The sequence below is a fragment of the Oryx dammah genome, unplaced genomic scaffold, assembly GCF_014754425.2.
Source record: "Oryx dammah isolate SB20612 unplaced genomic scaffold, SCBI_Odam_1.1 HiC_scaffold_9, whole genome shotgun sequence".
Lineage (NCBI taxonomy): Eukaryota > Metazoa > Chordata > Mammalia > Artiodactyla > Bovidae > Oryx > Oryx dammah.
In genome coordinates this window covers 59,564,750-59,582,274 of record NW_024070193.1, presented here as the reverse complement: position 1 = coordinate 59,582,274, position 17,525 = coordinate 59,564,750, and the positions used below count along the sequence as shown (strand labels likewise).

Below are 17,525 nucleotides of genomic sequence, written 5' to 3'. Positions count from 1 at the left end.
CACATCCATACATGACCACAGGAAAAACCATAGCCTTGACTAGATGGACCTTAGTCGGCAAAGTAATGTCTCTGCTTTTGAATATACTATCTAGGTTGGTCATTAAGTTTTCTTCCAAGGAGTAAGCGTCTTTTAATTTCATGGCTGCAGTCACCATCTGCAGTGATTTTTGGAGCACAAAAAACTAAAGTCTGACACTGTTTCCACTGTTTCCCCATCTATTTCCCATGAAGTGATGGGACCAGATGCCATGATCTTCGTTTTCTGAATGTTGTGCTTTAAGCCAACTTTTTCACTCTCCTCTTTCACTTAATTATATAATATACTATAATTGAAGAAATTATACTAAAGGAAAGTGAAAGTGTTAGTTGCTCAGTCATGTCCAACTCTTTGTGACCTCATGGATGGTAGACTGCGAGGGTCCTCTCTCCGACGAATTCTCCAGGTAACAATACTAGAGTAGGTAACCATTCCCTTCTCCAGAGGATGCTCCTGACCCAGGGATCAAACCCAGATCTCCTGCATTGCAGGCGGAGTCTTCACCGTTTGAGCCACCAGGGAAGCCCTAAAAATTGATGGGACTCTTTTATTACATTAAAAGCCAGCTTGGTAAAACCTTAAACAAAGGCCTTCAGGGGGAAGCTATTATTTCTCTGTGTCTTTGAGATGTAAATGTTCTACCTGATCATCCTAGATTGTTCTGTGTTTTATTTGTTCGGGTTTGGCCTATAAAAGGTTGAACTTCCCAGGGGGCACCAGACATAAAGAATCCTCCTGCCAATGCCAGAGACACAAGAGACTTGGGTTTGATCCCAGGTCTTTTTGCATGGTTTGAATCTCTGCTGAAATTTAATTTATTGGTGGCCAAATAATGGATCCTTTTAAAATTAGAGAAACTAGCAGATTAGGAAATGTAGGGTACTCTCATTGTAAACAGCTGTTTTGTTGGTACCAATAAAACAAAAATCACATTAAAAATGAGAAAACCATCTAATGTTTAACCTGAGAATTTCTTTTGTCTAAAACAAAGTAGAAAAACTAACCAGCTTCATTCGTAACCCTTATAGCCTTTACTTTACCTCAATATGTCTTACAGATGCTAATAAGAGCATTATAAAATCAATAGCAAAACCTTGGAAGGAAAGTCTAGATATTATTTCCAACGCAGAATTTTTTTTTTTTTTTGGTATAAGATGTACAAGTTGGATTTAGAAAAGACAGAGGAACCAGAGATTAAATTGCCAATAACTGTTGAATCATAGAAAAAGCTAGAAAATTACAGAAGAACACCTACTTCTGCTTCAATGACTACGCTAAGGCCTTTGACTGGGTAGATCACAATGAACTGTGGAAAATTCTTAAAGAGATGGGACTACCAAACCATATTACTTGTCTCCTGTGAAACCTGTATGCAGATCAAGAAGTAATAGTTAGAACCGGATATGGAACAATCAGTTCAGTTCAATTTAGTCGCTCAGTCATGTCCAACTCTGAGACCCCATGGACTGCAGCACACCAGGCCTCCCTGTCAATCACCAACTCCCAGAGCTTGCTCAAATTCATGTCCATCGAGTTGGTGATGCCATCCAACCATCTCATCCTTTGTCATCCCCTTCTCCTCCTGCTTTCAGTCTTTCCCAGCATCAGGGTCTTTTCCAGTGAGTCAGTTCTTTGCATCAGGTGGCCAAATTATTGGAGCTTCAGCTTTAGCATCAGTCCTTCCAATGAATATTCAGGACTGATTTCCTTAAGGATTGGCTGGTTTGATCTCCTTGCAGTCCAAGGGACTCTCAAGAGTCTTCTCTAACACCACAGTTCAAAAGCATCAGTTCTTCAGCATTCAGCTTTCTTTATGGTCCCACTCTCACATCCATACATGACCACTTAGTGATCATAAGGAATGGTAAATACACAGCACTGGGAAAACCATAGCTTTGACTAGACAGACCTTTGCTGACAAAGTAATGTCTCTACTTTTTAATGTGCTGTCTAGGTTGGTCATAGGTTTTCTTCCAAGGAGCAAGCGTCTTTTAATTTCATGTCTGCAGTCACCATCTGCAGTGATTTTGGAGCCCCCAAAAACAGTCTCTTACTGTTTCCATTGTTTCACCATCTATTTGCCAGAAGTGATGGGACTGGATGCCATGATCTTAGTTTTCTGAATGTTGAGTTTGAAGCCACCTTTTTCACTCTCCTCTTTCATTTTCATCAAGAGGCTCTTTAGTTCTTCTTTGCTTTCTGCCATAAGCGTGGCATCATCTGCATATCTGAGGTTATTGATATTTCTCCTGGCAATCCTGATTCCAGCTTGTGCTTCATCCAGCCTGGCATTTCTCATGATGTACTCTGCATGTAAGTTAAATAAGCAGGGTGACAATATACTGTCGGGAGCCGTGTTAGGCATTACTGACACAATGGAGGCATGGCCCCAGACCCCTCTCCTCATTCCAAAGGCATGGTTCCAGGATGAAGGAGTTAGGCCTTGTAATTCGGACTTGTTTTTTCCTCTCCTCGGCTGAGTTGACGGAAAAGGAATATTAAGGTGCTTATTGTTCTTGAGAGGAGCATGAAAAGGCACAAAGCCTTCTGCAGCTGTGCTCAGAGAATAATTCATAAAGTTAATCATTGACATTTGTTTAAGGACTTTTACAAAAGAGTGTTCCAGGATGAGCACATAGGCCGCAGCTTGAGGCCATGGGAGAGATTGCTATCTGAAGCCTATTTGTGAGGAAAATGTTTATGGCAAAGGAGTTTACTGAATTTAGGGCTTAGAAATAATTAAAATAGTTAGAAATTAAAGATTTAAGGAATGTTGTAAAGTTAGCATATTTTACTATAGCTTATAGAAGTTAGGAATTTTTAGAGACACTATAGCTAGAAGCCTTTTTAAGAGATAGTGAACTCAGGATGTTAGGGGCAAACAGGATTTAGGAAGATAAGTAGTAAACTGAGGAATGTAGCATGAGTTCCAATATAATCACAAGTTAACTATAGGACACATTAGAGGAGGTAGATAATAGATGGTAAAGCTGAATTCAAGAGAATCCCTGAAGCAGGAACTCTTGTTTGAAGAGCAACAATGGTTTATGGAGATAATAAATCTGGGTAAGGGGGAACTGAAAATGTGAAACCTCTGACCTAATGTTTTTGTAAAAGTATAAAAGAGAATCTTAAACTTGAAATAAATAGGCAGTCCAAGAAAACTGAGAGGCTGTCTCATTTCTCTGGTCGACACCGTTCATCTCTTCAGGTTGAATCCCTGGCTGCTGGAGCTGGACTCCCGCAATATACAGCCTTGACATGCTCCTTTACTGATTTGGAACCAGTCTGTTGTTTCATATCCAGTTCTAACTGTTGCCTCTTGACCTGCATACAGGTTTCTCAGAAGGCAGGTAAGGTGGTCTGGTATTCCCATTTCTTTAAGAATTTTCCACAGTTTGCTGTGATCCACACAAATACAGAAGAATGGACTAGTTGGGAAATGCTGGGAAAGATTGAAGGTGGGAGGAGAAGGGGATGACAGCGGATGAGATGGTTGGATGACATCACCAACTTAATGGACATGAGTTTGAGCGAACTCCAGGAGATGGTAAAGGCCAGGGAAGCCTAGTGTACTGGGGTACATGGGGTCACAATGAGTCAGACATGACTAAGCGACTGAATAACAGTGAGAATTTTTTTAAAAAGGAGTTACTGCAAGTGAATAAAGAAATCTTTGGATGGTTATTTGAAATTGGGTAAATAAAATAGACATTCATGTGATGAAAACAAGATTTGACATTATTACATTATCTAAGGTTAAATGTACAGAACTGTACAAAAAAGATCTTCACGACCCAGATAATCACAATGGTGTGATCACTCACCTAGAGCCAGACATCCTGGAATGTGAAGTCACGTGGGCCTTAGAAAGCATCACTATGAACAAAGCTAGTGCACATGATGGAATTCCAGTTGAGCTATTTCAAATCCTGAAAGATGATGTTGAGAAAGTGCTTCATTCAATATGCCAGCAAATTTGGAAAACTCAGCAGTGGCCACAGGACTGGAAAAGGTCAGTTTTCATTCCAATCCCAAAGAAAGGCAATGCCAAAGAATGCTCAAACTACCACACGATTGCACTCATCTCACATGCTAGTAAAGTAATGCTCAAAATTCTCCAAGCCAGGCTTCAGCAATATGTGAACCATCAACTTCCAGATGTTCAAGCTGGTTTTAGAAAAGGCAGCGGAACCAGAGATCAAATTGCCAACATCTGCTGGATCATTGAAAAAGCAAGAGAGTTCCAGGAAAACATCTATTTCTGCTTTATTGACTATGCCAACGCCTTTGACTGTGCGGATCACAATAGTCTGTGGAAAATTCTGAGAGAGATGGGAATACCAGACCACCTGACCTGCCTCTTGAGAAATCTGTATGCAGGTCAGGAAGCAACAGTTCGAACTGGACATGGAATAACAGACTGGTTCCAAATAGGAAAAGGAGTACATCAAGGCTGTATATTGTCACCCTGCTTATTTAACTTATATGCAGAGTACATCATGAGAAAACGCTGGGCTGGAAGAAGCATAAGCTGGAATCAAGATTGTCAGGAGAAATATCAGTAACCTCAGATATGCAGATGACACCGCCCTTATGGCAGAAAGTGAAGAACTAAAAAGGCTCTTGATGAAAGTGAAAGAGGAGAGTGAAAAAGTTGGCTTAAAGCTCAACATTCAGCATCTGGTCCCATCTGGTCCCATCACTTCATGGCAAATAGATGGGGAAACAGTGGAGACAGTGAGAGACTTTATTATGGGGGGCTCCCAAATCACTACAGATGGTGACTGCTGCCATGAAATTAAAAGACGCTTACTCCTTGGAAAAAAAGTTATGACCAACTTAGATAGCATATTCAAAAGCAGAGAAATTACTTTGCCGACTAAGGTCTGTCTAGTCAAGGCTATGGTTTTTCCTGTGGTCATGTATGAATGTAAGAGTTGGACTGTAAAGAAAGGTGAGCGCTGAAGAATTGACACTTTTGAACTGTGGTGTTGGAGAAGACTCTTGAGAGTCCCTTGGACTGCAAGGAGATCCAACCAGTCCATCCTGAAGGAGATCAACCCTGGGATTTCTTTGGAAGGAATGATGCTAAAGCTGAAACTCCAGTACTTTGGCCACCTCATGCAAAGAGTTGACTCATTGGAAAAGACTCTGATGCTGGAAGGGATTGGGAGCAGGAGGAGAAGGGGACGACCGAGGATGAGATGGCTGGATAGCATCACTGACTTGATGGACGTGAGTCTGAGTGAACTCCGGGAGTTGGTGATGGACAGGGAGGCCTGGTGTGCTGTGATTCATGGGGTAGCAAAGAGTCGGACACGACTGAGTGACTGAACTGAACTGAACTGAAGTTTAAATGGGCCAAAAGAGACCCCCTACTCATCCTCATCTTTAAAGCCAATCAAGTCTGTTTTATTTACAGGAGTTTTAACTTATGTATTTAAGGGGCTAGAAAAATTTACAGAGATATCTGACCAATAATTATTTGGGATAGTTAGGCCAAAGGGTCAGAACTCCTTGGCTTAAACCACACTCTGGGAATCCCAGAGCTTTATATATAAAAGTAGGTAATTGAACAGGGAAAAGAAAAAAAACCTTCTAAAACCTCTCCTCTAGGACCAAAGCTTACTGTTTAGATCCTAACGAAAACTAAACTTAAAGGTATTAAAGTTGGTGGAATTTAGATAAAAGTATATAAAATTGGTATAATTAAATAGGTTTTATATAAGGCAGTTACAGCTCTCATTTAATTATACTGTAATAGACAACTGAGGAAACCAATAGTTTGTTACTCAGTCCAAGCTCACTCTACTTGCCCCAGGAGAGACCAATGAATCCAAGAAATGAGGTGTTGAGGCAAGGAAAAAGTTTTATTCGGAAAGCCAGAAGACTGAGAAGATGGCAGGCTAGCTCCTCAAAACGACCATCTTGTGGAGGTCTGGATGCCAGGGTCTTTTATAGAGCCAGAGAGAGAGAAGCAACGAGGAACTAAAGTCAACAGGCAAAACAGAGAGGGAGAGTCAGCGAGGAAGTAAAAGGGTCTTCAGTCTTGAAAAACATCTCCAGGAAGAGCCAGCCTTTGGAAAAGGGTGTGTTAATGTCTTCTTTTTTTTTTTTTTTTTTTTAAGCCATCACAGGTAGGCAGGCAGGGATGGATTATTTCTCTATGAGCTGAACAAAAGCATTTTAGTTTATAGTGAAGCAGACGGGGAATGTCCTCTGAGGCAAGCTACTAAGTATGATTAAAGCAATGAAAACCAAGTCAAAGAACAGCTCCAACATGGAGTCAGAATTGGCTTCCTCCCTGCAACAGTTATCTGAGCCATACAAAATTAGTAAAACTGGGGACTAACGTGCAAGGGCTAATGAAAATAAAAATAGTGATTCTGCTTTTGTTTAATTTATAAACTCAGAAAAGTCTTTGCTAAATGCCTTATACAAACCTTTGAAAGCATAATAAGTTAAACTCTAAAGTTGGGAAACTAAGAAACGGTTTTTATCTCACAAATGTCTGAAAAAACAGAAATGTAAATGTAGCCCATAAAGACCTGAATTAGCTCAAGCCACTGGCAAGATCTGAAACCAAGGGAAAAAATGTGGCAGTTTTAAATCCAAGCTGCTGAGATTGTTTCCTCAGCCACACCTTACAGACAGTAAGCCTTAATTAACTCAGCAAGCAACTTTAATGTATTCCAACTGTTTGTAAACTAGTAACTTTATATGGTAATACCTGATTCTTAGTTAAGCTTTTAAATGAAGCCGTGAGATTGTTAGGGGAAGCACAATGAATGAAACAGCCCACCCTGGCCAAGCACCCTAGTAACCATTTGCATGAGTTGTTTTATGACAGGAGGTCCTGGTAAGGAACAGGGAACTAATAAGCCACCACCAACCCAAAGAGTTCGGGAAAGGTCAAAAAGAGACACTATGCGTCTGACCACCTCCCAGAATCCTCCTCTCCGGCATCCATCTTGGCTGAGCGATGACGACCCGAAAACTAATCCCATCAACATAAAACCAGAGACTTCCAAGCCAAGTGGCAGAGCAGTTCTCCTGGGTTCCCCTACCCTACTGCTCTCCACCTGGGTGGCCCTTCCCAGTAAAATCTCTTGCTTTGTCAGCAAATGTGTCTCCTCGGACATTTCCGAGTGTTAGAAAAGAGTCAACTTTCGAGCCTCGTTCCTGCAACAAGATCTCGAGTTTGCCTGTTTATATCTGTGTCCACATTATACATATAAAATATCTCTACTTCAAAAAAAATATAATTAGAATTTGATTTTAAAAGAGGTCTATGGCAGCCCACTTCAGTACTCTTGCCTGGAAAATCCCATGGATGGAGGAGCCTGGAGGGCTGCAGTCCATGGGGTCGCTGAGGGTCGGACACGACTAAGCGACTTCACTTTCACTTTTCACTTTCATGCCTTGGAGAAAGAAATGGCAAACCACTCCAGTGTTCTTGCCTGGAGAATCTCCAGGACAGGGGAGCGTGGTGGGCTGCCATCTATGGGGTCACAGAGAGTCAGACACAACTTAAGTGACTTAGCAGTAGCAGCAATCTTCATAAAAAGCTCTTACTTTTAAAGAATCTGGCCATGATGACTTTCAGGTTCACATGAACTGAGAAATAGTCAATGTTAAATTGATACCTGATATTAAGGTTTAAGTTTGTTAATCTAATTAAAATAAGACATGCTGTTAAGCTTATTTTACCTAGGTTTAATAAATAAGACCTTACTGGATCTCTTGCAAGAAAATAACTTGATATAATGAAACTTAAAAGTGAATGTAAATAAGAGCTTTAGAGTTAAAACACTTATCTTTTAGAAGTGACTACTTAAAATGATCTTTCCAGATATTTGAAAACTTAAAAATTCTGGAGTTATGTTAACTGATGTGATGAAAATGTATTAAATAGCTAAAAGATACTGAGACATCGATTACTAAGTAGAAAAACAAAGTATTCGGGAATATTAATGAAAATGTTTGGTATCACCTGAGATGTTCTCTTGAGAAATCTGTATGCAAGTCAGGAAGCAACAGTTAGAACTGGACATGGAACAACAGAATAGTTCCAAATAGGAAAAGGAGTACATCAAGGCTGTATATTGTCACCCTGCTTTTTTAACTTACATGCAGAGTACATCATGAGAAATGCTGGACTGGAAGAAACACAAGCTGGAATCAAGATTGCCGGGAGAAATATCAATAACCTCAGATATGCAGATGACACCACCCTTATGGCAGAAAGTGAAGAGGAACTAGAAAGCCTGTTGATGAAAGTGAGAGTGGAGAGTGAAAAAGTTGGCTTAACGCTCAACATTCAGAAAACGAAGATCATGGCATCTGGTCCCATCACTTCATGGGAAATAGATGGGGAAACAGTGGAAACAGTGTCAGACATTATTTTGGGGGGCTCCAAAATCACGGCAGATGGTGACTGCAGCCATGAAATTAAAAGACGCTTACTCCTTGGAAAAAAAGTTAGTTACCAACCTAGATAGCATATTCAAAAGCAGAGACATTACTTTGCCGACTAAGGTCCATCTAGTCAAGGCTATGGTTTTTCCAGTGGTCATATATGGATGTGAGAGTTGGACTGTGAAGAGGGCTGAGCACCGAAGAATTGATGCTTTTGAACTGTGGTGTTGAAGACTCTTCAGAGTCCCTTGGACTGCAAGGAGATCAACCAGTCCATCCTGAAGGAGATCAACCCTGGGATTTCTTTGGAAGGAATGATGCTAAAGCTGAAACTCCAGTACATTGGCCACCTCATGCGAAGAGTTGACTCATTGGAAAAGACTCTGATGCTGGGAGGGATTGGGGGCAGGTGGAGAAGGGGACGACAGAGGATGAGATGGCTGGATGGCATCACTGACTCGATGGACGTGAGTCTGAGTGAACTCCGGGAGTTGGTGATGGACAGGGAGGCCTGGTGTGCTGCGATTCATGGGGTCACAAAGTCAGACACGACTGAGCGACTGAATGACTGAACTGAACTGAACTGAGATGTTCTCTGTAAGAAAACAAATATTTTTAGAAGTTATCACTAGTGTTTATACACCTATCTACAGAATGCCAATGGTAGGTAACACAGTTCATAACTGCTTACTTAACTTTACTAAAATTGAGGTTTTAAGAGTTGAGGATTCTAATTTAAACATGGAATTAAAAAGCTATGAGAAATGCTACAGTAACTTTCAGTATACAGTAAGAAATGGAATGTATGTTTTTAGAAAGAAGATACGAAAAATGAAATTACATTTTATTGAGGAAAAAGAAAGTATGAGCCGGTTGATTTTACTTAGATGGAAAATGAGAGACAGGCTGAATACAGAAAGTGTTGAGAGATTTTGGAAAGAAAAAGGAAAAAGTCTTATCCATATCCAGGATTATCTAAATTTAGATTAAAGTTGACTAAATGGATTTTGTTAAGTAAGCTAGTGCAGGAATGGAACTGGATTTCTGGAGAAGTGCTCCTGGAAAAGTGCTCCTTTTTAATAATAAATTGTGTGAGTTTCTGCAACCTTAAGTGATCTCTATTTGTTTTCCTTTACTTGTTTTATTATTTTGGTTGAATAAGTATTCTTTCAGTGACCTATGATACTGTGTTTTAAAACATTTTTTATATTTCTAACAAAATTCCCAAATATCAAAATCTAACTAACCTGTTTTAGCTTCCAGCTGACTCAGGAGATAGATGGTTCGAAGGAACATCTCCAAAACATCTCAGAGACAAATGTTAAATTAAGTTTATTTGGTATTTTTAGTTCAAAAGCATTGTCAAATGATTGAAGGCGAACTTTAGGTTCTTTTCCAATGAGTCAACTCTTCACATGAGGTGGTCAGAGTACTGGAGTTTCAGCTTTAGCATCATTCCTTCCAAAGAAATCCCAGGGCTGATCTCCTTCAGAATGGACTGGTTGGATCTCCTTGCAGTCCAAGGGACTCCCAAGAGTCTTCTCCAGCACCACAGTTCAAAAGCATCAATTCTTCAGCGCTCTGCCTTCTTCACAGTCCAACTCTCACATCCATACATGACCACAGGAAAAACCATAGCCTTGACTAGACGGACCTTTGTTGGCAAAGTAATGTCTCTGCTTTTGAATATGCTATCTAGGTTGGTCATAACTTTCCTTCCAAGGAGTAAGCGTCTTTTAATTTCATGGCTACAGTCACCATCTGCCACTAAACTGGGTAACAAGTTACAAACTAATGGAAAAACTGATTACTTCATGCAGATCAATAGGAATCAACTACATGAAACTAAATGAACTAACGAATCATGATTTACATCTTTGACTTTAGAAAACATACTAACTTGAATCTGTTCTCCAGTAAGTTTTTTTTTCTTATGCTGTGACCTACAACAGGTTGATAAAGTATGCCTTTGTAAACAAAGATAAAACATTTATCTTTTTCTCTCTGCCTGATCCTGCCAAGATCTGGCTTCTCCAGCTGATCTCCTATGGACTTAAAGCTTACTGCAACTGGATTACAACTCATTAAATTAACAAATGTTTTAATTTGTTGTTTCCAAATTGTTTATGCTTTTGTCTCTCTGCTACACTGACTTTGTCAAGGTTACTAGCCAAATTGCTTATGTCTATTTTATAAGATTGCCCTCTCTTAGATGTGTAGCCAGGCCTCCAAAAAATGTAACAGTGACTTAAAGCAACTGATTAAAAAAAAAAATAGAGATCTGTATGCTTTCCGTAACAGTAACAGTGTATTCTAGGTATGGGAAGATGCAACAAAGGAAAGATCTTCTGAATGCTAATAGGTTAGACGGTAGAGGATCCAGTGAATCTTCCATTATCTATCAATGGGCCGAATCCAGAAGTTAACACCTGGAGCGACATATCAACAAGAACTTTCTTCTGATCTCAGACATCCTTCCAGAGCGGCGGGACAAAAAAACAAGTCATGAAAAGTCTCTCACATATGGTTGAATTTCCAGCCATGGAGAGGGACTGTGAAAGAAACATTTCCTACCACATAAGTAAACGCGTGTCCAGCCTTCAGCGTTTTGGGGCTTCCAAATGTGAATGAGGGCTCTCAAAACAGAAAACAATGCCTGCTATTCAGCAGATGCCACCACCCCCCGATCCTCAGCCTCAGTGCTGAGGAGCTCGGAGGCATGTGAGAAATCAAAAAAACCAGGATGCTGGCCTCAGATAGCTGACACGCACAGGACAGGGAAGACCTCAAAAACCCCACACTCCTGCATCTTCCCATTCACAGTCAATTCCTTAATTTGAGATTATCCATTTTCTTTAATTAACAATAAACTTTGATGTGCAAACTGCCTGGAGCCTTGTTACAAACTTAAATATATCCTAATTCCCTCTCCGGCCTTCTCCGGCAGTTTCTCAGGGCTACATGACACGCTGTCTCCCTGGCTTGAAGTCCTAAACACTGTCATCAAATAAAACACTCCTTTCAGGTTGTGACTATTTTTTTTTTTTTTTTAGGGGACTGGCAGGAGGAGCCAGGAGGCGCCGACCACGAAGAAAGAGACTAACAGCACAGAGGTTCACAGCCTTCCAGGGCCACGCGGCCCCCTGCCCAGCCCCCTTAGGCTGAGCCTCTCACGCCCCTGGCGTCCCCCGGGTCAGGCCGTGACCCAGGCGACGCGGAAGCGTGACGTCCGCGCGGCGCCGGCGGGTGACGTCGGCCCGAGGGGGCGGCAGTTGGACTCTACCATCGCTGGCGCCCCTGCCCCTCCCCTCCGGGCCTGGTGCTTCCCGGGCTTAGCAGCCTAGCGCCGACTCACCTTCCCGTCGCTGTGGAAAGGGAGGCCGAGCTCCTCGGGGGAGAGCTGGGTGCGAGAACATGGCGGTTCATCGGCCTGCCTCTCGGCGGCGGCCTCGTAGTCCGGGAAAGGGTTGGGGAACGCCCGATCTTCCATATCTGCGTCCCCGCCCAGCTGCAACTTGAGCCTCCGGGACATGGACTCGCCCATGTCGGCCGCGCGCCCTGCCCTCCGCGGGGCCGCGCGGTACGGCGAGCGAGCTGGGACAAGCCTCTTCAGAGGCGCTCGGCCCGGCCACGGCGGGCGGCGGTAATTCCTAGGAAAGCGGCGGATGCGCCGCGCCGCGCATACACGTGGCTGCGGCCGGCGCCCGGTCCCGCCCCGACCTGTCTGGGGATGGGCCCCCGGGAAGGCTGCGGCGCCTTGCAGTCACCAAGGCTCCGCGGTACGGGGTCCCCTCCGAGGAGGAGGAGGCTCCAGCCGGCCGGCGGCGCCGCGAGGACAGCGTCTCCGGGGAGGGCGCGGTCCTTCCCTGTCATCCCGCCGTTGGGGGGGTCTGGAGGAGGAGCCAACGCTTTTCTTTTTTTTTTTTTTTCTTCTTTTAGGTTAGCCCCTTTGTTTTGAATAAACGAATATCTTAGGTAACGGCAGGTAATGTGAAAGCATACTTAATCACCTAAATATTTCATTGACCCGGAAGTTCCTTCAGTAATTGTTAAATTGCCCAGGAACATAACGTGTGTAATAAAGGACACGAGCAAGTGAATTTGCAGTTGTATGATCACAACAGAGTTAACAGTCTTTACTGGTTCTCTCTTTTTCTTCTTGTTATTTCCTTAATTATCTGAAGCTAAATAGATCTTATAGATGTCATGATTTCTCCTCGAGGGTAATATATTTTTCCATTATTTCGTTTTTTAATTTTTGTATCCATTTAAACATGATTGAATGCCGGTTGGTACTAGGTGATGACAAAAGAGAGTTTCTGCCCTGGAGACTCCAAGTTAGTGAGAAAAGTAAGCATAGCTTAGCATGATATGAATACTCTTCTGAAACTAAAAAAGGTATACATTAATAAATCAAAAGTGACATGATAGAGGAAAACAATGTCTACCACAATAAAGGCTCTATTCTGCCTCTGTAGCCTGGCTTCCTACTCCTGCCTGTCCAGGTGTCTCCCCTGAACTGTACTACGATAAACAGGTTAAACAGCCTCTACCCATAGGATGATCATGGAAAACTCCACTGTAGGAGAAAATCACTGTAAAGGTGTTACTCAGCATAAACATATATTGTCAGTGTTCAAGGAAACAGAACTGATACACCAGGATGCCTTGAAGGCCCACTCCACTTTCCTGCTTCCTTTCTTTGTCCCAGTGTCCATCTTTCTCTCAACCTCAATGAGGACATTTTCTGATACTCCTGAATTGTGATACCTTCTTGTTGTTGCTCAGTCACTCAGTCGTGTTTAACTGTTTGAGACCCCGTGAACTGCAGCACGCCAGGCTTCCCTGCACGCCAGGCTTCCCTGTCCTTTACCATCTCCCAGAGCTTGCTCACACTCATGTAGGAAATTCAGTCCCCTAACTGCTGAGACTCATCTGTCTTAGGAGCCATCCCTCTCCCACTGCATGGACTTTTCTAGGCAAAATAACACCCAGCAGATCTTTCCCAAAGCCTGAGCTATTTAGACCCTGATGCCACAGGTATATGCAGCAGAAACATTCACTGCTGGCTTTGGTGTGTTAGGCCTAGTGACTTTTGCCCTCTCTCTACCCCTTGTTGACTGAAAAACCAATGCCCAGTCTAAAGGTTGACAATTACATTTTATTCCATGGCCGTACTGAGGACTATAGCCTGCGATGGCAGCCTCTCAGATAGTTCTGAGGAACTGTTCCAAAGAGGGAAAGGAGGAGCCAGGATACATAGGACTTTTCTGGGGAAAAAAAAAAAAAAAAACCCTGTAGTTGAATATCAAAAACTTACTGCTAATCACACACACACAAAAACTCCTGACTTCACAAATTAATGATTTTAGTGCCCTTCTAAGATGCAAGAGTCCAGGCTCATTGACATTATTCCTTTGATCTGCATCTTACCTATCTGGGGTTTCAATATCGTTTTTTTCTTCATTATGAATCCCCTTGGGGTGCCCCACTGGGGGCAACCACAGCGGATGATGGCTCCATGATCAAAACTTCCCTGGTTTACTGCAATGGCAAGGCGACATTTTGTTCACACCCTGGTGTGAGGTAAAGATAGTTTTTCTCCTTCTTAAAATCTTGGTGATAATCATGGATAACTACTGGCAGGTACATAAAAGGACAAACAATGTTTTCGAAGACCAAAAATCTAAACCTAATGAAAGGATTTGGCAAATTTTCCTAAACACTGTTCTACCTTCAGGTTCCTGTCTTCAGTGGAGATTTCATTCATACTGTTTTTCACGAAATGACAGTCTCCTTTCTTCACCTCCCGTCTCCAAGAGGCTTCTTAATGCAGGAGGCATGGGGATCTATTCTGACCTTTCAAACCTCGGGGCCACCCTCCTCTGCTGGACACTCTCTAATAACAAGGACTTGGCCAGTGCCTGGAAATTACAGACGTTTGAATTATTTTAGGCCAAACCAAGTTCTTAGGGAGGGTATCCTTCCCATCCCTTCTGTGTAATTGAGATGGTCAGTACAAGGATTAACTAAATACCCGTCCAAAACAAATCCCAGGAGTGGTAAGGGCAGTTGGCAAGTAAGGTTTCCTTTCTTTCAACGGAATCTAACTGGGAGAGGGGCATCTCTGTGTTCACCTGGCTGAAAACTTGGGCACCACTTAAGGTTCGAAACCCTGAAAGGGCCCAGGGAGTGAGACTTCCTCCTGTAGGATCAGGTTTTCCTGAGGGAGTGAGTAGGGATGCATGGCTGAGAAACCTCCAGATGGCATGCATGTTGGCAGTGGTCAGTTGAAAGAACATGAAGGCCTGAGGCTTTGCTTTTGATTTGTTATTTCTCTTTTTGTTATATTATTCACATTTGTCATCTGACAAGGTTTAGATTTGCACACCTTCCTCAGCCACCGGTGAGTCCTCTGGTCCCATTTATGCTTGCCAGAGCTGCGCAGGCTTCCATTAAAAGGACTTTCCTTTAGGTGGTACAAGAGGAAGTCCCACAAGGCAGACCAGCGAACGTCCTTTGTCTTACCTTGCAGTCTCCTCTGAGAGTTCCTTACCTTTGTCCATACCTCCTGTCCCAAGTTGTTAGCCAGGGAAAGAAACAAGCTAGCTCAAGGGTACGGGGAAGGGGTTTGCTTTACCTCCTGTCTCTTTTGATACATGCGATGGTTCCTTGCAGCTGCAAGCCATATACAAGCCCTATGTATGCTATACAACCCTGATTTAAGACAAATTTGATCCCTTAAGCCAGCAGTTCTCATAGTGTGATCAGACCCTTTAGGGAGGCTGTGAGGCCAAAACTAGCTTTGGGTTTTTTTTTTTTTTTTAAGGATAATTCAATATATTAACTTTAATGTAAACTAGAGCCTGATAGGCTACAGTCCATGGAGTCTCAAAGACTGGGACATGACTGACCTACTGACACTTTCATTTTCATATCTTAATGTCATTGTTTTAACTGTAAAGAAACAGATCCTTACAAGACCAGAATAACCCACAGGCCATGAGGTGGGTTTCTCTGTTTTCCTTTTTTTTTTTTTAATTTAAAAGAATGTTCACCAAGATGGTTCAACAAGTAAGGTAAATGACGTGGCTATGAACACTGCAGTTTTGCATGTCTAAAACGCAGGGAAGTGTGTTAGACAGAAGGGGTAGTCATTCTAATTAAACAGTTAAGTAACATCATGACAAATGGGTTTGCAGCCTCAAAACTGTCCATTTAGATATCTTATTTCTTAGTGATCAAAGGTTCCGCATTGTCTCCAGTCTTTTTGATACTGACCAGGGTTCTTGGCCTTCCCAGATCAATAGAAATTGACCAGAGGCCAGTCAAGAAATTCAGGTGAGGGTGGGCCCCCGCTGCAGGGAAAGGGGAATGAGAATAAGTAACAGGTTCCCTTGCTTGCTTGCTGAGGGGGTGGGAGTGAGTTGGTTCCTTAATACCGGGCAAGAGTAGGAATCTGTCAGGGGTTGGGCTAGAGGGAAGGCTTAGGTGTTTTGTCCACTCCTCTGGTGACATTGTATACAGGGGGCATGCACAATATACTGTTTTTTGCTCCCAGCTCTTCAGCAGAGGCAGTTGGACATTTTTGATCTTTTTGTATCTTTTGTCCATAATTTGCACAAACTGCACATGCACATAATTGGTTTTAGTCCCTTGTAGTTTCTTTGTATTTCATTGCTGGAGGAGAAGAGTGTCCCGGTGCAGGCCCTGGAGCTAAGGGTCCCAGGTCCCAGCCTGCCTCATTTTTGTTGTGTTTTGTGTGAAATCCATTATATAATGTAAACTTTTTGGACCTCCATCAACAGCAGTACACACTGGAGTTGTTTTTCTGGTTATGAAAGTTTCCATAGATATGCTGCAATGATCTTTAACATAAAATCTTTTGTAAGCTAGATAACCAATTGCAGCTGTCACAGAAGCAGTGGTAATGGGTGTTCTGGTAGTCATATTCTGCATACATATGCCCAGGACACTGAGCACTAGTAAGCCTGTGCAGACTGTTGGAGACAGGTGTGAGAGAGTACCCGCACTACTCTCTCCCTTTGGTACTGTATGGAAGCAACATTAGACATGATGTCACAGCAGATTAAATAGAGAAGCAGTCAGGTATCAGTTCAGTTCAGTCCAGTTCAGTCGCTCAGTCATGTCCGACTCTTTGCGACCCCATGAATCACAGCATGCCAGGCCTCCCTGTCCATCACCAACTCCTGGTTCACTCAGACTCATGTCCATCAAGTCAGTGATGCCATCCAGCCATCTCATCCTCGGTCGTCCCCTTCTCCTCCTGCCCCCAATCCCTCCCAGCATCAGAGTCTTTTCCAATAAGTCAACTCTTCGCATGAGATGGCCAAACTACTGGAGCTTTAGCTTTAGCATCATTCCTTCCAAAGAAATCCCACGGCTGATCTCCTTTAGAATGGACTGGTTCGATCTCCTTGCAGTCCAAGGGACTCCCAAGTCTTCTTCAACACCACAGTTCAAAAGCATCAATTCTTTGGCACTCTGCCTTCTTCACATTCCAACTCTCATATCCATACATGACCACAGGAAAAACCATAGCCTTGACTAGATGGACCTTAAAGATTTGCAAAAAAATTAAACAATACCCCTTTTCTCATGCATATTATTTTGTTTTTGAAAGTAGTTATCTTGCATAAAAATATGTTGTTTATGTTAAAGTTTAGCATCTAATTTATATTAATATGTTGACAAATATATTAACATAATATGTGAGAGTTGGACTATAAAGAAAGTTGAGCGTCGAAGAATTGATGCTTTTTAACTGTGGTGTTGGAGAAGACTCTTGAGAGTCCCTTGGACTGCAAGTCCATCCTAAAGATCAGTCCTGGGTGTTCATTGGTAGGACTGATTTTGAAGCTGAAACTCCAATACTTTGGCCAACTGATGCAAAGAGCTGACTCATTTGAAAAGACCCTGATGCTAGGAAAGATTGAGGTCAGGAGGAGAAGGGGACGACAAAGGATGAGATGGTTAGATGGCATCACTGACTCAATGGACACAGGTTTGGGTGGACTGTGGGAGTTGGTGATGGACAGGGAGGC

General features: G+C 42.6%; 1 protein-coding gene across 1 annotated transcript in view; it reads right to left on the bottom strand.

Annotated features, from left to right (window-relative positions):
• The window catches only part of LANCL2 (LanC like 2), a 98,823-nt gene extending 86,482 nt beyond the window's left edge, over positions 1 to 12,341 (bottom strand). Inside the window, exon 1 of the mRNA XM_040246360.1 lies at positions 11,816 to 12,341. Within this exon, the coding sequence (XP_040102294.1) occupies positions 11,816 to 12,004 (189 nt within the window). The 5' untranslated portion in view covers positions 12,005 to 12,341. The remainder of the gene's footprint in view (positions 1 to 11,815) is intronic.
• Positions 12,342 to 17,525: the final 5,184 nt, after the last annotated feature.